Source organism: Sceloporus undulatus, chromosome 1 (assembly GCF_019175285.1).
Source record: "Sceloporus undulatus isolate JIND9_A2432 ecotype Alabama chromosome 1, SceUnd_v1.1, whole genome shotgun sequence".
Classification (NCBI taxonomy): domain Eukaryota; kingdom Metazoa; phylum Chordata; class Lepidosauria; order Squamata; family Phrynosomatidae; genus Sceloporus; species Sceloporus undulatus.
The window spans coordinates 195,540,411-195,562,182 of NC_056522.1; the positions used below are offsets into that span (position 1 = coordinate 195,540,411).

Consider the following 21,772-nt stretch of genomic DNA (forward strand, 5'->3'; position numbering starts at 1 on the left):
TTGTGGTGAGGCCAGATCTGGCTCCTTTGAGCCTGGGGAACTCCCCGCCTCGTTCCAAACTCGTTTTAAAGAAAAGAAGAGGAGGAACACACTCATATAGAAGTCCCGCTCCGAATGGAAGACATTTTGGGAGGCTTCCTGGGCAGGAGGCTGGAATGTAGGACAGGTCCAGGAAAAGGAGGAGGCTGCCTGGCCACCTTGTTTCTATCCCTCTGCCCTCCAGAAGAGATCTTCCCGATTGGATTCCTCGAGATCTCCAAAGATGGTCTCCAAAGAGGATCAGGAGGGAAGGGGACTCCTGACGGTGCCTGAGATGGGAAGGCAAGGCAGTGAGGGGTGTCTGTGTGTGTGTCTTCTGAGGCAAGATGGGTCCAGAGGAGGTTTGCCCTGGCCTTCCCTTGAGGCTGAGAGAGTGTGACTTCTTGCCCAAAGTGGATGGGTTCCATGGCAGGGCTGGGAACCAAAGTCCTGGTCTCCAGAGTCCTGGTCCAACTCCTCAAACCAAGCCACTGTGGAGTCTCTTCTCCCCCCCCCCCCCCCGGAGGCCAGTCTCCTCTGCCTTTGTCCACCAGCGACCACCCTTCAAACTGGATTTGCGACTTCATTTCCATACACGAAGCATTCGTAATGTGAATTGACAGCCTCCCATAGCAATGGCATATATATATATATATAGAGAGAGAGAGAGAGAGAGAGAGATCTGTCCCTGGCTTTCCATTCCACCCAAACCCTCCTAAGGCTGCCTCCATACTGGAGACATAACCCAGTTTGGCCCCGCTTTAACTCTTATTCCGGCTCAAGGCTATGGAATTCTGGGAGAGTTTGTTGTGGGCCGAGAGCGGGGCTCCTCAGGGGAGAGAGGGAGGAGGGCGGAGATGAAAGGCCAGGCGGGGATCGCCAGGAAGGAAGGGAGGGAGGGAAAGGAGGCAGGCTCCCCACCCAAACACCCTCCCATCCCTCTCATGCCCCAGAGCTTGTCTTCCTCGCCTCCTCTTCCTCTTATCCTTCCTCCTCCCCTCCTCCTCTTTTTCCTCTTCCTCTCCTCCTCCCTTTTATTCCTTCCCCTTTCTCCTCTTCTTCCTCCTCTTCCTCTCCTTCCGGAGGTGCCCCTCCCTGAGCTTCCTCTTCTCTCCTCCTCCTCTTCTTCTCCTTCCGCCTCCTCCCTCCTTTTCCTCTTCCTTCTCCTCTTTTCCTTCTTCCATTTCCTTTCCCCCTCCCTTCCTACCCCTCTTCTTCTTTTTCTTCTTCCTCCTCCTTTTCCTCCGGAGGCGCCCCTCCCTGGCCCTCCTCCGCCTCTCCTCTCCTTCCTCTTCCCGCTCTCCTTCCTCTCCCTGGGGAGGCGTCCTTCCTTCCTCTTGGGCTCCTTCCTTCCTCCTTCCTTCTGTCGGCGGAGCATCCTCCTCCTCCTCCCTCCCTCCTTGGGCCCTGCATCCCTCTCGTCCAATCAGGGCCCGCCCTGCCTGCGCCACGTGACCCCGGCGGGCTGATTGGGGACCTGCTGCTGCCGCTGCCGTCTCTCTCTCTCTCGGGCGCCAGAGAGAGGAGGGCTGCGGGCGGCAGGGACGGAGGCAGCGGCAGCGGCAGGGGCTTAGCGGCGCGGCGCCGGGACCGGGACAGGCTGGCCTCCCTCCTCCTCCTCTTCCTCCTGGGAGCCCTATGGCCCCTTCCCTCGGGCCCTGGGCTCTCGCCTTGCCTGGGCTGCTGAAACTCTTGGGCTCCCCCGAGGCGCCTGCATCCTGCTCATCATGCCGGGAGCTGGCTCTGCTGGCCGCTCCGCTCGCCCTGGCTGCTCCCTCTCGGTCGTAGCCGCTGTCCGGAGCTGGCTGGGGCCCCCGGGATGCTAAGGGCCCCCGCTCCGCCTGAGGAGGAGGAGGAAGACGGGGGGGAGCCCCGCTGAGGTCGCCCCGCGCTCGGAAGAAGAAGAGGAGCCGGGAGGGGGGCGCCTGCCGCCGCCGCCTCCGCCGCTGCGATGGTGGCGGGGGGCGAGGGCTCGGGCTCGTGCTGGACGCTGGGCGACTGCCTGGCCTGGCTGCTCCTGCCGGGGATGCTGCTCCTGGGCGCCCGCCCGGCCAAGCTGGCCGCCGCCTTCCCCACCTCCCTCAGCGACTGCCAGACGCCCACCGGATGGAACTGCTCCGGTAAGGCTCCCGGAGGGGCAAGAGAGGGAGGGAGAGAGAGAGGGCATGGCCCCCAGGGCCTCTCCATCTGCTGCCCAAAGGAACTACGCCTTGAACCCCACTGCGGGAGAAAGGCGGGATCTGGGCATCTTTGGGGAAGAAGGAGAGAGCTAGAGAGGATCAGGAGGAGGACTGAGCCAGCATCTCTGTCCCCCAAAACTTGACCTGCTGCCTGGGAATGCTTCTAGCTTTCGTTCCTTCCGATGGCTGGAAGCAAGAACTCCTTCCCTCTCCATCTTCCCTCGCTTGCCTCCTTTCCTCCCATCGTTCCTTCTCTGCCGCCCCAAGCCTTTTTTGGTTTCTGGGAGCCTCCTCCACTTGGAGAGTTGGGACCCCATTTTGGGGCTGTATGATCAAGGCGGACTCTCCTCTTGGATCCTCTCTCCTTTATTATCCCTTCCCTCTCTCTCTCTCTCTCTTTGCTCGTTTGAGGCTCTTCAGATGGGGATGGCTCCTAGCCTTTGGAGCATTAAAAGTTAGAGGGAGGAGAGAGAAGGCAATAAATCAAGCGGGGGCTGCCTGAGACAGTGCTGAGATCCTGCAGAACAAGGCAGGGCTGGGTCGCCTTGCCAAGAACCAGCAAATCCTCCAACCTGGAAGGCGCAGTCTCCCTTCCTTTACCTATATCCCTATTGCTAGGCATCTTTTGGCTTTGAAAAAGTATCGACAGCCAAAGAATTCCCTTCCTTTTCCTCCCCCAACCGTCTATAAACTTTTTAAAGAAATCCTACTGTTTGGGGAGAGACCAAGGGCTGAACCGCAACATTTATCCCCAAATTTAGGTGGATCACAGAAGGGCAAGTGTTCACCCCTAAAGGCGGTGGTTTTTTCTCCTCCTGGACTCCTTCTTTAAGATTCTCACTCTCATACACAGTTTATTCCTGACAGCCAAATACAGGTTATAGTCATCACATCAGTAATAATAATAATCAAAACCTTTTAAAACTTTGACCACCAGTTAGCTCTGTGACATATAAAGCCATCTCTTTACCCTAGAATAACAAAAACACTTCCTACTAAAACAGATCATGCCTTTAAACAGGCTGGTAGTTTTTCTCTGATCGGTTTCAGCCCTGCCAGGTGCCATCCAAGCGAAAGGTCCTCATTGAAGAAGGAAGAGGCTGCGGGGAGTTCTTGCCTCTCTCTCCCCCGGTTGCCTTTGCTTGGGATCATCTTCATCCTCAATAGGCTAGTTGTGGTTCTGTCTGGAGTGTGTTTACCAGTCGTGTAGAGCTTTCCACACAGTCATGCCTTGCAAAAAAGGCTTCTGGGAGTAGGAGCCAGGATGAACCTGCACATTCCTTCTTGAAAGCATGATTGGTGCAGATCCCCCTCTCCGGACCCTGAATTGAATTATTTATTAACAACCAACAGATCAGACCTTAAAATACTGCTAGATTTCTTAATCTGCTAGCAGTATTTGGGGGCAGCGTCTCCTTTACGGGATTATGCTGGCTAACTGTATCCCTCTGTAACACTGTTTGCTTCTACTTCTGAAGGTGAGGGAATACAGTCTGGATACAGACCATTATTGTCCTGCATTGGCTTCTTTTATTTTTGTGTGAAGCCGCATCTTAAATGCCAAAGCTGTGGAAAACCAGCTTCTTCATCCTCACCCGAGTCACAACAGCCTCTGCAGCAAATACAGTATTTAGCCCAGCTAATATCCTTCTGATGTTAAAAACTGTCCCTGAAATTACTCAGGGTCTGTAAGAGGAATGCCACGCTTTCCATGCAGTGTCTGCCTCTCCGATATCTCAGACATTACTGCCAGGGAAGCAGTTTTGCTCCGTGTTTTCCTTTCTAAGAAACGGCCGAGAGGCAGCCAAGAACGTGAGGGTATTAATGCAATCGGTATCTTGATGGATTTGGATCCTAAAGATGGCTGTGTTGCTTAATATCTCACCACCACATGCCCTCGGAAGAGGATGGCAACTAGCTGAGGTCTCAAATAGGAGCTGGCATTCCTGAGCTGAATCTTGAGCCAGATCTGTTAGCCTGCCTGTCAAAACTGGAGGGAAGGAGCGAGGCGCTTTCAGCAGCTCTTTGAAGAAGCTGGCACCCCTCCTATTAACCTGGAGGTGATCAATCTTCATTGGAATCAGACAGCCTATCACAAAAAGCACACAGCCTGTTTATCTTTATTATTAGGAGGCTTTGTTTTATCACCACCTGGAATACACACACCAACAGACAAACACACATATATATTACATTCCTTCAGAGAGGAAGGTCTGGGAGGGAAGGGCGGAAGAACGTATTGCTTTGCAACCTAATGCTTCATTTGGAGGAAACGGACTCTACTTTTATAGAGGGAAGGATGAGGCAGGGGCAGTGGCTGGGTTTGCAAACTCCCTGAGAAGAAGAGTATGAACAAGGCAAGGTGGAAAAGAGAAGAGAAACTACCTAGCTTACGTATTGCTTATTCAACAAGGTTAAGTGTACCATATGTATTTAAAAGCAGTTCTGCTGTATAATTTCCCTTCTTCCCAGACTGAAGCTGACAGCGTTTTTCTTTTTTTACATTTGAGGTTATGATGACAGAGAAAATGATCTCTTTCTCTGTGACACCAATACCTGTAAATTCGATGGGGAGTGCTTAAGAATCGGAGACACCGTGACTTGCGTCTGTCAGTTCAAGGTAAGAAGATTGATCTCTCCTTCCTTAATTCTCTAATGAGAATACAAATCAGGAATCTCCCTTTACAACCCATCACTCGGCAATTTATTTCTCTGCATGTAGAGAAGTCAGAGTGAAAACCTGGCAGCAAATCTAAAGAGCTGGCAGGACAGCCAACTGGTGTCAAGAAGACAGAGGGCTCTCTGGGAAAATGGAGATGCTGTTCTTCCAAATGCCTCTTTGGGGTCTTCAGCTTCAGACTCTTAATGGTTCTGGCCTTTGAAAACTGGGATTTTCTATCCTTTCTGCATTTAGTCGTATACATCCTACTTTATACACGCAGAAGGCCCTGATATGGTGGCAGGAAAGTTGATTTGTAAGCTGTCTATAGAATGCTGCTATGTATCAAATACATGCTGAGACAGTATTTCGTTGTTTATAATGCTGCCTCATTCTTGCAAGGGAAAAAGCATTCCTGTGTAGCTTAGTCTCAGTCCAAAATCTAACAACGTTTAAAGGCATCTTCTATTGACAAGCCCCCATTGTTAGTAATACAATGTCCAGATAGCTGAGTGGTTATCATTAATAGGACAGAGACCAAAATGTTTGGTTTAACTGATTTGCTGATGATGTACTATATAATGGCTTACTGAGTAAATATTACTTGGAACTAAGTCTCCCTGATTCCCATGGACTGTATTGCCTCCACATAAGGCTATCCAAGATGGCTTGTACCCACATTGTGAACTAAATATGAGGTAGCTTCTATGGAAGACAAAGGAATATATATCCAAGTAATGGTTTGGAGTTGAGATGTTAATGGAGCATTAATGGAAGAGAAATAGTATCATGACTCAACATACTAATTAAGAATTTATTTTCTTCTTATAGGGAATGCAATTATAATTTGCTTAGGTGTTCAGAAAACATTCTTGCTCATTTTAGCATGCATTGAATCTCTGTGGTGAGATGCTATACACTCTAAAGTAGGTTCATTTTGGTAAACCTAAGCATTTTCTTTTATAGTTTCTTTAATATTTACTTGCAGAAGAACAATCACAAAGAAACACTGTTATAATCTCACTGTATTGTAACTGCAATACATGAGAGTTTAGCACAATAAACAGATCTTTAAGAATGTATGGTAAACATAATGAAGGTTTAACCAGTCTTTAAATTAAGCATCCTTCTTATACAAAATCATTTTGCTCAGCACAGGGCACTGCTAAAGTTACGTTCAGATACTCTTCTTTTTTCTAAAGGTAAGAGGCATGAAAGTAGTCAGCAGAAATCTAAAAGAAAATCCTGAGTTACTTGGAAGTTTCTTTTTCTCGACAGGAGTGATTTAATGCTCTGTCCTTATGTCTCAGCCTCTGTGGATAAATGCAGGAAATTCAGTGCCCTGGGCAGTAAAATTAAAGCAGGCACAGAGGACATTTAGTTTCTTTTGCCTGGCAACTTTAGTTTGGCCTCACAATGGGTTTAAAGTTAGTGAAGATGGGAGAACGGATGTGAGACTTTCTTAATAGCAGAGAGAAGAGAAACTTACTCCCAGAGAAGAAAGACAGTTGCTGTAAATATATAGCCTATTGAATCCAGGATCCTAAATAGAAGATTCAAGAATTATACTAGCTATCAAATCCTGCCAAAAGCTTCAGTAATGAAGTATAAATAATAATGCAAAGGTGCCTTGGTAAAGAATCCAGGTAAAGTGCTTGGAATTCAGGGTAGCTATAATGTCTGGATGTTAGGCTTATTTTCTAAAATGGGCATCAGTGCCATGTTGTGCTTCCTCCTTAATACTGCATTTATGGGGGCACTGCTTTTCCTTACTCATCCATGAAGTAAAATCATATTCCAGATGTAGTTGCCAATTGACATCCATATCTCTGTACTGTATTGATATACTCTAAAGTAAAGGATTCATAGATAGAAGTCTGCCGGTGAAGTTTTCAGTGGAAATGACTGAATAGTACAGAGCCATCTTGAACCCCATTATGGGAGAAAATCGGGATATAAATCTCTTCTTGTTGTTGTTATGTGCCTTCAAATTTATGCTGACTTATGGTGACCCTCTCCTAGAGTTTTATTGCCAAGACCTATTCAGAGGAAGTTTGCCATTGCCTTCCTTTTAGACTGAGAAAGTCTAACTTCGCCAAGGTCACCTACTAGGTTTACATGTATGTAAGGTGAGGATTCAAACCCTAGTCTATTGTAGTCCTCATCCAGCACTCAAATGACTATACCACATTGATTAATTGCTCCCATTTGTTGAAAATCTAACTGCTGTTAGACATAACAAAGGGGGAAAGATTCTGTGGTCAATGACCCTAGTTCTAAGACTAAAGAGAGGTACAGAAAACAGATCTAGTGAGTCCAGGCCTTTTATTGTGTTAGCCTTTTCTGAAGCAATGCTGGAAAATATACTGCTTAGGAAAATTGTAGGGCATGAACCCCATACACAGTGCATCTCTAAACTAATACCACTTAAGGAACACTAGGACAGTCTGTTACAGAACAGTATGATAAACATATATATACATTCAAAAATACCAATATTTCCTTACCTTAATGAATAGCAACTTATATAATATCATAAATATGAAACTTGGGGGCAATGAACTTATATCTCATAAATTTTATAAGCATAACCAATAACCTAATTGAAACAATACATTCTGTCAAGGAATATTGTTCTACAATTATAATATTAATAACCAAAAATCAAGCACAGTACAGTGCTATTACTTAACACAGGGCCAGCCCAAGAAATTTTGCTGCCTGAGGCAAAACAGCAAATTTCATTCCCCTTCACTATGTCGTAGTACATCGTACCACATAGCCAGCCAAGTTATTTTTGTACATGAGGCACAAAAATTCATAACCGCCCATCCCCATTCCTGGCAGTAAATGCAGTAACAAGAAAGTAAATAAATTCTCAAGTTGCTGTCCTTCCATGACATCCTGGAATATGCTGCCTCACTCTACAGAAAGGCCAACCCTGACATAGCAAAATGTTATCATTAGCAGTATCTGGGTGTGGATAGAAGAACAGTGTAGCCCAGGGAGAATTGCATGTATGCGTGAGTGAGCAAGAAACAAAGAGAGACACAGATGCAAATCTGGTGTACTTTTATGTATATCTCTTAGAATGGTTTTTTAGCATGTTAGACAATTTATGTGACTTCAGTAGTAGCACAGGGTAAGGCACACCACTTGTGATCACCAAGATGGATGTGGCCCAATAGCAGTCACCTATCTTGGTCTGTCAGATACTTAATACCTCCTTACTCCCAGTCCCTAAAGGGAGACAGACTCCCAAATTTACTAACACCCTGCTTATCCGGCCACTCATGGGTTGTGGTGGGCTCTGTCCAGCTTGGTGGGTCATGTGTTATAGATGCTCAGTTTTATGCTACATGACTGAGCTTCTCTTTGGTCCTCTCCATCAACACTGGTTATCCTCAGGCAACCGCTAGCACCCATTGTTGAAGTCTATATGCCTTGTTGTTTTTGTTGTTGTCTGCCTTCAAGTCATTTCTGACTTATGGTGGACTGACCTAAGATGAACCTATTATCGGGTTTTCTGTGGGTGAATATGTATATGACTCACCCAATGTTACCAAGTGGGTTTCCATGACCATGCTGATGTCCAGATTTGTAGTCCAATGCTCAAACAACTATGTCACAGTGGCTGACTGTATGCTTCCCTCCACTTAAAAATACAACATCTGGCTCAGTGCTATGAGTAAAATCAGGCTGCTGGGTGTACCTTATCCTTTTGAATTTTCATAGTAATATTTCAGACCTTCCAATATTTCACAGATGTAAACCAGAACCTGTGTGGCCAAGGAGTATCAGAGTGTGGTCAAGATGGCCAAAAGGAAGAGTAGGCATGCTAGGAGAAGCTGCAGCACTTTGCTTTTGCCTGAGCTTCCTGGGAAGGCCAAGATTCTGCTCCCTGGTCTCCCTTCCCCACTGCTGAATTAGTTGAATCCAAACTAGTTCACTGCTTTGAACTCTATTAGCAGCAAGGGAAGTAACCTGAGGATAAAGCAGAGCATTGGGAAGAGCAGAATAGTAGTTGAGGAAGTGGGAGTAGAGAGGATTAATTGCCAAATTGGGACAGTAGAAGGATATGATCCTTCCATTTCTCAAAGTGCCATTCTAATCTTTCTTAGGCTGCTGCCATACTGCAGAATTTCTGCAACTGAACACCACTGTAACTGCCATGGCTCATTGCTTTGGAATCCTAGAATTTGCAGTTTGTTGTGGCACCAGAGCTTTCTGATAGAGAAGGTTAAACACCTCACAAAATTACAAACACCAGAATTCCATAGGATTGAGCCATGGAAGTAAAATTGGTGTCAAACAGTAGTGTCACTGGGGTGTGTGTATGTGGGGTGTTGCGGACCACACCAGGTGACACGCAAGGATCAGAGTGACACCCCAAAAGGGAGGTGACACCCAGTTGGCCCTTGCAAACACTCCTTTGGCCCCTGCGGGCACTCCTTGCACTCGTGCAGCCACTCCAGGAGCTGTGCAGGCACTTCTTGGGCCCACGTGGGTGCCCACTGGGGCTGCGCGAATGCTATTTTGGCCTGCACGGGTGCCACTCGGTTCTCCATGGGTGCCATTTCAGCCCATGGGGGTACTATTTTGGCCTGTGCAGGTGCTCCTCAAACCCACGCAGATGCTTTAGAGGCTGTACGGGTACTTCTCAGGCCTATGTGGGTGCCTCTCGGGGCCACGTGGGCACCATTGCAGCCCCCATGGGTGCTCATCTGGGCTGTGCGGGTGCTCCGCCAGTCCCGGAAATAGGTAGTCCTGGCACCAAAAGTCTGGTGCCAGAAGTCCTGCACCCCAGACCTGTACTGGGTGTCACCCGGTCAGAGACCGCCACTGATGTCAAATTGCATTGTTTCTGCCTGTGGCTCCTTTTAGATTTAATGATTGAAGCATGATCCCTTTTGAATGCAAATGTTTGTATCTTTCCTGAAAAGTGCCACCATACCCAATGCATAGTTCATGTGTGATTATTGCCTAGGCTGTCAAGCCTTCTTCAACAGCCACCAGTTTCCTTAAAGCAGAAGGTGGGCCACTTGTGGCCCTTTCTTCCATTGGTGGACAACGACTCCCATCATCAGCCCTGGCCAGCTGAGCCACAGGTGCAGCATGATGGGGCGGAGGGTGGAGAGCAGTTCACCCTTGTCATGCATTTACCAGTTTCTATAGTTTCATTCAAAGTATGACAGAGCTGGTAAACAATTATGCACTTAGAGAAATAAATAAATAAATTGGAAAGGGCATGCTTATGGAGAAAAACATGGGCTTCAGATGTGTAAATCTAGTACTGTAGTTGCATACACAGTTTAATACAGATACAATACATTCAGTTTATGGGCCAGATGCAGTTAACAGTGAGTTTTGCAGCCTGTGTGGAGCAGGAAGTAGCACAGGGAGGAGGAAGCCAGAAACCACATAATCCTATTCAGTGGCAACCATCTCATTTACTTCCCTTGTATGGGGAGATTTTGATCAGTAGCAGCCTCACAGAGAAGGCAGACCGCTCTCAGCTGGGCCTTTACATTTTGTGGCTATTGCTTTCACTGTCAGCAGGTGGAGCTTGTTTGCTCATAGTTAGTTTAAGCCATAAATAGAGTTCAGAAAGAACAAAAGTAAGTGAAGAAAGTTTCTGGATTAAATGAGAAGGGAAGTAAGTGTGTGTGTTTGCATGCACCCATTGGAAAGGGTATAGGTTGGCTAAGTGCCTCTTTATGCAAAGCCCTGTGTATCTTTGTAGTTAAACTGGTTCTAGCTGTGTTACCAAGTGGATGTGTCAAAAAGTTACAGTTATGAACAAGTGACAGAGTTTATGAGTTAAAAGTCAATGGTTTTCCAGAAGATTAATCTAAATGTATTTATATGGTAATATCCAGAGATCCAGACTAGAGATTTCCATTATGTTCTGTTTGTTAACTGCTCTCAAGTTGATCCTGACTCATGGTGACCCTGTTGTACAGTAGCTGTACATTTAGACATAGGTACTAAAATTTAAATAAATACATCTGTGAAAAGTGTGTAAAAGTGTGATCAACTGACCAGTGTTTCTGCTTCCAATGTCCAGGTATTGGAAATAGGATAACATTTCTTAGGATCTTTAATCTTTATACTGCACTTTAAACAGTGTTGTTCAAGCAGAGGATGTCTTCAAGCAGCTATGCACTTTGCACCACAGTCTCTCCTTGTTCTCGTTGTTTAAATCAGAGGCTTTCAATAACAAGACTTGACCTTTCCTAACACTTGTTAACATGCTAATGTGAGTCTGTTGTGGTAGTAGTTTCTGACTTACGGCAACCCAAGGTGAACCTATCATGGGGCTTTCTGGGGCTGAGGGTGTGCAACTTTCCCATGGTCACCCGGGGCTGTGCACACAGCCACAAAGGGCAGCATCCAGCTGCCCCTGTTACAGCCAGATCGGGGCTGCAGCAATGGCATGCCACAGCCCTGATGTGGCCTTTGCAGGGCACAAAGAGCAGCTCCTGTTTGTGCCCTGCAATGAGCACAATAGCTGTGTTCCCACAGCTTGGCAGAGCTCCTTCGGTACTGTGTCATATGTACGCAGTGCTGGAGGGGTGCCATGATGCTGTGAAGTGTGGCGTGCGGCATCATGCCATCCAGGGGCAGAGGCAGGGTGTGTGTCATGTAGCCACTACGCCCCAACTCTGCCTCCAAGCCGGCCCATACTGTTGGTCTGCACAGCCCCCCAGTGGATTTCCTGGCTGAGTGGGGAGTTGAACCCTGGTCTACAGAGTCATAGTCGAATGCTCAAACCACAACATCACATTGGCTGTAGTCTACTAAGTACCATATAATAGCTGTGCCAGCAGTCTGTGGCTGGCACTGCACTCACAATCTAAGGGCTTATATTTGTAGTGTTGCTGCTGGTAGTTTGGCACAGTCAGATTCTTCCACTGACATCAGTAGACACCCAGCATACCTCTTCTAGCCTAAATGGGTAATTTGGCAGTCTGGAAAATGATGTTATTGCAGCAGAAAGTTAATATCCAACAAAGGACTTGTGTTGCTGATTCAAGCAATTACTTCAGAAGGGATCAAGAATAAGAAACCAAGGAACACATTTATAATCATACTGTATCCTTCTCAAAACTGGGACAGGAATATAAACTCTTATTAGCCTTTCATGGTCCTGAATCTATAGATAGGACACATTTTACCAAAACTTTTTTTTTTTAATTATATGTACTGAGCAAGATAATACACATTGTGGGGTAGGCTGGATCAGGTTAAAGTCAGCTCCATGTTAATATGTTGTCTACATGTCATAACTATTTAACGCCATCATTTACATTATCCCAATCCTACACCGAAGTATATATTAACTTATCAGTTGAGGAAAACCCTTCATGTATCTGTCTTTAACATGTTCCAGATCAAATTCTGCCTTTGAAAGACCTCACCAGAGTAATTTGTGTCAAAACAGTAAATGGCATCCTGTAGATTAGACCCCAAAGATATAGATGGCATCATCATGGCATTTTGCTGTTTGGTCTGAAGGGCAAAAGGTCTTTTCCCACTCTTCACCACCATTCAATGTTTAAAAGCCTAATGAAGGAGCAGTTGAATTCAGTTCAGCAGTGGTAATAGACAAGTTCTTTCCATTCCCCCTGACAGCAGTGAGCTAATCTGTAATAGGCAGAACAGATCTCATGGCTTTAAGAACCTCTCTGTCCCCTCTTTACTTCCTGAGACAGCTGATGCTTCACTCTGCCTGAAAATTGGGTCAGCCTTGGCCTGTGTACTGTCCAGAAGGGTTGTAAAAACATTTCTCTTCAGGTGATACTACCAGGTGGGATTAAGTAGATCTGGAGGGGATAATGTGAACTAGAACCAGCATTTTGTTTCCATGATGGATCTTTATTTTTAAGTATTGTTTCATGCCTTTGGGAAAACCAAAGTAATGAAATAAATAAAATCACTTTTAAAAACATCTTCTATCATGTACCCATTGGAGGCTTTTGCAGCAGTAGGAAAGACAGGTGGTGTTAGAAGCTCCTTAGCTTGTCCGGTAAAAGTCCTTCTCAGCTGTAATGTGTACAGTTGACCCTTGTTATGCACAGATTTTTTATACACGGATTCAAGCATACACGGTTTGAAAAAGTTCAAAAAAAGTATAAATTTCAAATATCAAACCTTGATTTTCCATTTTTTATAAGGGACACCATTTTGCTATGTCATATTTAATGGGACTTGAGCATACACGGATTTTGTTATACATGGGGGATCTTGGAACCAAACCCCAGTGTATAACAAGGGTCCACTGTATATACAAACAGGATGCAAACAATAGAAGTAGACACTATATAAAAATCCCCTTGACTCAAAAGGTGAATGCAGATTAGACTATTTGGGACTGCTTAAATAAATTCTGTTCCCTTCCAGGAAGGACCTTCTTCCCAAGAAACTCATTTTTGCTATTTGGTAATTTTGCATACAGATATACCACCAGACACCTACTGAGTCCGTACGATAAGAGAGTTGAATTTCTCTGCAGAGCACTCATTACACATCTGCTTCAAAAGTCCTCCATGTTCATTAGGGCATTAATTCTTGGTAGCATTTCCTTCCTTTTAGACCTCCTTACCATCTGCACCTTGTTTGAAAGGAAACAAACAAGGCAGGGTTCTTGCATAAGAAAAAACAAGGTAGTGATTGTGTTTGCTGATGTTGGCCTGTAGAACTTTGTGAACCTTACACACACATGCGCTCTGACTCATTCACATCAGGAAACACTGTTTTTGGAAGGGGCCTGTTTTTAGTGGGAAGACAAGAAAATATGGAAGGAAGGGGTGCATAATCAGTTATTATTTCCATGCCCAAAGAAACACATATTTAATACCCTAAGTGGGGGGAAACCATCATCAAGGTACTGGTAAGGATTTGTATCCAGAAAGAGCAGGTAGGAAAGCATTAATCAACCTTCTTCCCTTATTCAAAATCTTTTCATCAAGCAGCTTTTCCTAAAATAATAAGAAGAAAAAAAGCTGAAAGGGTTTGGTTACTCACACTTTTATGTGTAACAGGTAGTTTGCCACCTAATAACTGCTTAGTTGTTACTGCTATTGAGCTGGTCTAGGATGGGCCTGGGTTTACTGTAATAGTCCTAAAGGAATTCACCATCCTAATTTGCCTGACAAACCAGCTGAAACAATTACCATAGGTGAAAATGCTGGGATGGTACTAGAAACATGTTATCTGAATGTTAATCATGTTAGTAGCCATTATTTTTGAAAAATCAGAAATTAAATAATGTAAATGATTTCTTTCATTTCTTTTAAAAAAAAAATCCTCCTACTACTATTCAAGACAGTTTACAAAAACGTCTTGGTGCAACAACTTAATTCTAAAAAAGAAGAAGAAGCGAGCAATCTTTAAAAAGTATAAAAGCCTGCAGAGAAAATAATGATGCATTTAAAAAGCCAACAGTGCTGAATGTTTGTTCTCCAACATGCAAGTCCTTGCATGAAAAGGAAGCATATATTAATTTTAATTGTATTTTATGGTAAACATCTAGCAGAAAGGAAAAGGCACCTCAGAAAAGAATATTCAGCAATGGGATCAATATCTTGGTCTTTTTTTGCACATCTTCAAAAAGAAGCTGGACAGCTACTTTCTGGGGAAGATTTAGCTGAAGGTCCTGTACTAAGCAGTGGGTTGGACTCAGCCCATGAGGCCCCTTCCAGTTCTAGGCCTCTAATGCTCTCATCATTCCCAGCCATGGGAGCAGTGACTTACCCAAAGGAGGAGGTCTGTGGGGTCCGGGCCCCCTCCTCTTTCCGAAACTGCGCTGGAATACAATGAATGGCACCCTCACACATGGTGTGTACACACCAATGTGCCCAAGCCCCCCCTTCCCAAAATCCTGGCTACGTCCCTGATGGGAGACCTTTCAGCAACAGCTTTAGTATCTCAGAAGCTTCTTGATTATTTTAATAGGGAAAGCAAGGAAGGATGGGGAAATAATTATACAAACATCCATCCATTTTCAAGCATTCTATTACTTATTCCCAAGTTGTCCACCAGCTTTCAGTTCAGGGCAGGAGGGAATTATTATTATTTTGCTCTTTGACTACTGTAAGTGCATAAACTCTTTCCTGCAGGCTACTCCTTTGTTGCTGTGTGCCTTCAAGTCATTTTTGACTTATGGAGACCCTAAAGTGAACATACCATGGGGTTTTCTAGGGCTGAGAGAGAATGACTTGCCCAACATCACCTAGTATGTTTCCATGGCTGAGTAGGGATGCTAACACTGACCTCCAGAGTACTAATCCTACACTCAAACCTCTCTGCCATGCTGGCTTTCTGGCTGGTCCTACCTTTAGGCAAAACAGTGAAGGAAGCCTTCCAGTTACCTTGCAGTGATAACTTCTCCAGTTCTTTCCTTCTATTGGAAGACAGAGCTGTTAATGCTATATGACCTTCATGGGCCCTCTACAATGGTTTGCTGACTTAGGATGCCATCTCAATGCATGTGTGGAAGTAAAGTTCAACTACCTGTTGTTGGCTTCTGTACATGGATTGAGGAGGAAGCCCCAATTTGTCCTTCACCACGGGGAACAAAATGTCCTGGGCCAGCCCTTATGCAGCTCTGTTCAGTGTCATAGTGCTTGCTGGAGCAGCCCAGCCTAAGCACCTAAAACATGCATGGTTTTGTTAAGCATGGGAGTGGGGCTTCTGAGGTGCCATGTATTCCCCACCCATGCCACCCTGTCCTTTTCCTGCTTATTTCTAGAATGTAGACGCACTCTTCATCTCTGTACTTAATCTGTAAGAAAGAGAAAGCAACCAGATTACTGTCAGACCATCACCACAGCCTACAACAAACTAAACCAAGCTGCATTTTCTATACACCCAGAGCCACTGTTTCTTGTCCTTGTTTGTTGTTTTAATTTTTTGTTTTTCTTTTAAACAAATTGTGTCTTTCTGCTGCAATATGAGCCTTCTGCCTAGATTGTTGCTGTGTGGAAAGAAAACTATGGGCCCTTACAGGCAGGCCAAAATAAAGCTATTTCAGGTCACTTTGGAGGTATGTTGTTTAAATGATGCATGCGTCCTAAGGGTTCCAAAGCTGTGCCAAAGTCCCGCTCCAGTCTTTAGAACTAGAGCATGACTTTGGCGTGGATTCCAGACTCTTAGGATGCATGCATCATTTAAACAACATACCTCCAAAGTGACCCAAAGCAGCTTTATTTTAGCCTGTCTGTATAGGCCCTAAATTACATGTACCTACCAGCCTAATCACATGGAGTGGTAGGACATGCAGTAGGCCCACCATAAAAGACCTCAGATGTGGGGCAGGTTCATATGATATAAAATGCTCTTTCAAATATAAAATATCAAGTATCCTGGCCCCAAGATATTTAGCAAGCAGATTGATGTTGATGTACATGCTCCAGTTGGGTTTAGTCACATTGTTCCATATACTTGAGAATTTGTAATGTTAAGGCTTAACTCTGGGATGGGCAACTTTGTGCAAGATTACTTCTCCCCTTCCTTCACTGTATCACTGTTGTCCACTCCTAGCTTAAACAAAACATGGTCTTTCTGGATGAACTGTTGAAGCTCTTCCATATTCAGAAAATACAAGTTTGTTTAAAAGGGCCAATCAGAAGAAGACAACAGAAAGCTACTTACATTCTGACAAGAATTTGATTCATACATTAATCCCCTCTATGAGGAGGCTTGAAGTATGTCATTCTTATACTGTAGTGCCCCAGTAAGCCCTATCCTCTAGAACTGAGTCAATGTTACATATGAAAGACAAGTGAGTGAAGGGAATAATGGCAGTGAGGATAAAATAAGAGTCAAGTAAGTCTGTGAAGCCTCTTTATGCGGTGTTTGTTGAGCATAAAAATTCTGCAGTGTATTATGGCTTGAAAGCTTGGGATTTGGATGAGCTTCATGTGCTCATGACTGTGTCAAGAAAGAATCCCCCCAATCTTTGCTGGCTCAAAATTAAATCCAAGCTGGAGAAAAATTCCCAATTTCCCCAGTCAACCCACATCCTGCCCCTCCCCAAAGCTCTTGACTCTTCGGTGATAGTTATTGTGCGGTCTGATGCAAACAGCAATGGTGGCAATATAGGTGTATTAAAAGAAGAGGGAAGCAGGGAGTATAGGTTTCTGCCTCCCTTCTCTCTACAGAACATTGCAAGGACATTCGAAGAAAAGGCCCCAGGGACCTATGGGACTACAGTGGCAGTAGTCCCACCACTTTTCCTGCTCCAATCTCATTGCCTAGTAGGGAAATGGGGTGATGGATCAATGTAGTTTGGGGAGTGGAGATGCCAATTCCAAAAGCTAGATTGGCTTGAAAAAAATAAGCCAGGCTATTTCTGTCTTTTCTGGAAGCATTTGTTTTATTTCCTAGACAATTTAGTTCAGGCTGGGAGAAGCCTACCTACCTCTAAGGATGAGTCAATAAGCTTTGTAATCTTGTCTTTACTTACAAGTATATGTAATTGCAGAGATTCTGGGCTGCTAGCAAATCTGCAATATATCTGTCTTTTATGTCTCCCTGCGTATGTGTACACGTATGTACATGCAGTTATACACCAACATAGTTTTATGCCTTTCAGATATAAAAATATGGAAAACTAAAAATGATATGTCATTTTTAACAGAGAAGAATTCTGTGATAAAACCTGTCTTAGATCACAAAATCTAATTGAAAATTATGGAACCTAAATGAGTCTTGTGAATCAAAGTCCAGCATTTGTATGAGCCCTGGTAGCGCAGTGGTTAAATGCCTGTACTGCAGCCACTTACTCAAAACCATAAGGTTGCGAGTTCAGGACCAGCAAAAGGGCTCAAGCTCGACTCAGGCTTGCATACTTTCGAGGTCGCTAAAATGAGTACCCAGATTGTTGGGGGGAAATTAGCTTACAGTTGTAAACCGCTTAGACACTGCTTAGGTGGTATGAAGCGGTATATAAATGAAGCTTGTTTGTTTGTATGACGATATACTATTCAGTGGCGGCCCCACAAATTTGGAATGGTCTCCCCGAGGAGCTCCATCTTGTGACCTCCCTGGTAACATTTAAAAAGAGGCTCAAAACCTTCCTCTTCTGTCAGGCCTTCCCCCCGTAAAATGAAGCTGTGTATTCCCGTTCCCATTGATTTTCTGCCTTACCCTGTTGAATGATTGTGTTCAGTTTGTGTATAATTTGTATTAGTGGATTTTATCTATTTTTATGAGATGTTTTAATGGTTTTTATATGGTCTGTAAACCACTTTGATCTATGGAAAAGCGGTATACAAATAAAATTTATTATTATTATTATCCTGTTTTGCTGTACTGGCTGGAGAATTCTGGGAGTTGTAGTCTGTCTGAAGAATGCTGGGAACTGTAGTCTAAATGATAAAATTCCCAAACACTGGTTTGGATGTGTTTTAGAAGAAAACCCAGTCCAAAAGTGTCTATTAATTTTGGTTAGATAGTATCTGCCCTATGGGTTAGCCTTGTTACTTCATTTTTCTAGATTTTGTCCTGCTACCTATCCACACATGTTACTTATAATGGACCCTCAATATCTGCTGGCGTTTGGTTCCAGGATCCACAAAATCTGTGGATGCTCAAGTCCCATTATATGCAATGACATATTTAAATGTTGTTGTTGTTGTTGAGATTGTTGTGTGCCTTCAAGTCATTTTCAGCTTTTGGCAACCCTAAGGTGTAACTATCAATAAGTCTGTTTGTCTGTTTTGGACAAATTTGTTCAGAGGTTTGCAATAAGCAGCACTGATAAGCAGTAAGCTCATTCCAGCTTTGTTTGAGATGTTTACTTTTTCTAATAGCTATATAGCTGGCCATAGACATTTTTACCAGATTTGAGAATGAATGTGCTGAGCACAGAATGTTTGTCCAAAAATTAGTGATTTTTGAGGAAATATCACACTCCTCAATGTAAGAATTTATCAGACCTAGAGAGGTTATTTTTGTTACCATCACCATCCTATTGGTATAAAGACACAGAGGCCATAACATATCTGTCAAGATATATTAATCACCATTTAGCATTTACCTTCTTCCTTCTCTCTTACTTGAACCATGATGGCATTTTTTCAGCCACTGTGGCTGACTGGGAGCAAAGAAGTGCAACCAACACTTACAGATTTAAGCCACATATCTTTCATAAAGTTGCAGGATTACCTGTATCAGAGTTTAACTCCTGCTGACATTTTCTGTGCACAAGTCTGCTAACTGGTTGCAAGAGAAAAAAGAAGCATAAACAAGCAGAGATATTGATTCTAGCATGAGTGAAAGAAGAATATTACTGTTGATAACTGTACAGGCCCAGAAGGTACATGAGTAAATAAGATCTCTTCAATTTACAAATCTGTCAGAGATTGGTTGCTGCAAGATTTTGAGATAAGAATTCTTTCAAAATTCTACATATTTTTAGAGGAGTGATATCTTTTAGGATAGGGTTGGGAAACATGGCTCTCTAGATATTGCTAGACTGTAATTCCAATCAGAGATAACTAGCATAGCCATTCATGAAGAATGCTGGAAGTAGCAATCCACTGCTTCTTCCTTCCTTCCTTCCTTTCCTCCCTCCCTCCCTCTTTCTCTCTCTGTTTTGTGATGTGTAAATGGCACATGCACACTCCCACATCCATGACTAAAGCTGTATTTGCACTGCAGAAAAAATGCAGTTTGACATTGCTTTCACTGTCATGGCTCAATGCAATGGAATTTTGGAATTTGTAGTCTGTGAAATATTTAGCCTTCTTTGTCAGAGAGTTCTGGGGCCCCACTAAATTACAAATCCCAGAATTCCATAGGATGGAGCTATGGTAGTTAAACTAGCATCAAACTGCATTGTTTCTGCAGTATAGATGTAGCCTAACACTCTTCACCACTGTCTCCAGTTCCATGGTGGCAGAATTCTATTTCATAGCAGGCAGCTGTCATATTTATCTCCATGGGAACATCATGTATTGACAGGTAATATCTTTCCCCTGGGACCTAAAATGGCAACTTTGGTTTTGCCTCTATCCACTTGGATATTGCTGAAGAAGTTACTAGTTTCTGACATTTGCAAACTGGTTGGAAAATCTAAGAGGACATTTTGGGACAGTTTTAAACGTTAACAGTTTTAAGCTGTGTGCATCATTCATGAAAACAGAAAGGTCACTCTACAGACTCCACCAAACCTGCCCAGTAAGCCTGTTCTTCATCCATGGCTGCTTATTTGTTACATCTCCCTGCTTATTTCACAGCTGGTCTCTTCTGTGGGTTATTCTATTTTCTACCAACTAAAGACAAGTTCAGTAACTGCATAATCCTTCCCCAAGGGTCCATACAGTTAATATATATATATAAAGTCTGATAGCTGAACTTGTTGTTGTTGTGAGCCTTCAAGTTCTTTCCAATTTATGACACATCCAGGCAAATTTATCACTAGGTTTTCTTGGCAAGATTATTTTGGGGTGTGTGTGTTTGTTCGCTTGTCTTTCTCTGAGACTGACAGAGTGTGACTTGGCCAAGGCCGCTCAGTGGGTTCCCATGGCCAAGCAGGGATTCAGACTGTGGCCTCCAGAATCATAGTCCAGCGTTTAAACCACTACACTATACTGGCTCTTACAATAGCCCAACTACAGATACTTTTATCTAGTCATACTTAAATTAGTAGTACTACCATGTGCATGTTTTTTTCTTTTGAGGATGTGCATATGAGATTGTTCTATTTATCATTTCCAAAAAGAACATTAAGGTTTTTCTTGTCCCAGCTGATATTATTGGAGAACTGGCAGCTGATTGCCCTGGATTGTAGCCTTTACCCACAGAGATGGAAAGACTCTTCAAACATATTTTTTAAAAATGGTCAAAAATGGTGTTTTGAATGTCAAGATATGATGACAAGAACAACCACAGACTGATGATAATATTCACAGTTTGAGACTTATTCTGTGCAGAATTCAGACTTTTAGTTTTGTGCAGCAAACAGCTTTTTCAGTTTAGAAAACAGTATTTACGAAACAGCTCTTTTGCATAAAATATTTTTTTGCATGGAATTATTATTTTCTATCTAGAAAACATAGTTTGCTTTTCAGAAAATGCTGTTCTTGTCTTCGATACATATTAACCATGTGTGAATTTTCTACAGAATAAGTTCCAAACTATGAACAGACTTCACAAACTTTGTTTTATGAAGTCTTTCTCACAGCAAAAAGAAAATTGCAAAAAGAATATTTCCCATTCCTTTCTGCAAAAAGAACATTTTTGCAAAATTGTCATGCTATTTACTTATGAGCAGTGGCACATTCCTGATACAGATGGGAATTAGTTCTTATCTATCTCACTGCTTATCCTCATGACAATCCTATAAAGTAGGTTGGGCTGAGTGGAGGGGCAGGGAGTGAAGGAGAGACTGGCCAAAGATTATCAAGTGAACATCATGGAGGATGTCAAGACCTGAACCTAGGGCCTTTTCAGTCCTGGTCCCATATGTCTGGCTCTTGGGGTTGGCTCTAAAGGAGGAATGGAGAATTTGTGGTCTATGGTCTTCATGGCCTGGATCCCCTCCCAGTCCCCCAAAGCCACCAATCACCAATATAACAAAATAATAATAGTGCAATGTTTGGGCAATATTGTCCCCAAACCATGGAAATTCTCAGACATGTGCAGTGCATAAAAACACCTAGGTCCAAAACACACTGCAGAAATAATTCAGTCTGAGACCACTTTAACTGCCCTGGCTCAATGCTAGGGAATTCTGGGAACTATAGTTTTGTGAGACATTTAGCCTTCAGAGAACCCTGAGGCCACAATAAACTACAATTCCCAGGATTCCTTAGCACTAAGCCAGGGCAGTTAAAGCCATCTCAAACTGGATTATTTCTGCAGTGTCTTTTTGACATGCATACTCACCCAGCCCAGAACCCAGTCA

General features: G+C 43.7%; 1 protein-coding gene across 1 annotated transcript in view; it reads left to right on the forward strand.

The window, feature by feature from the left end:
* Positions 1–1,542: 1,542 nt before the first annotated feature.
* The window catches only part of TMEFF2 (transmembrane protein with EGF like and two follistatin like domains 2), a 255,058-nt gene continuing 234,828 nt past the window's right edge, over positions 1,543–21,772 (forward strand). Inside the window, exons 1-2 of the mRNA XM_042445879.1 lie at positions 1,543–2,138; positions 4,709–4,818. Coding sequence (XP_042301813.1) covers positions 1,970–2,138; positions 4,709–4,818 — 279 coding nt within the window. The 5' untranslated portion in view covers positions 1,543–1,969. The remainder of the gene's footprint in view (positions 2,139–4,708; positions 4,819–21,772) is intronic.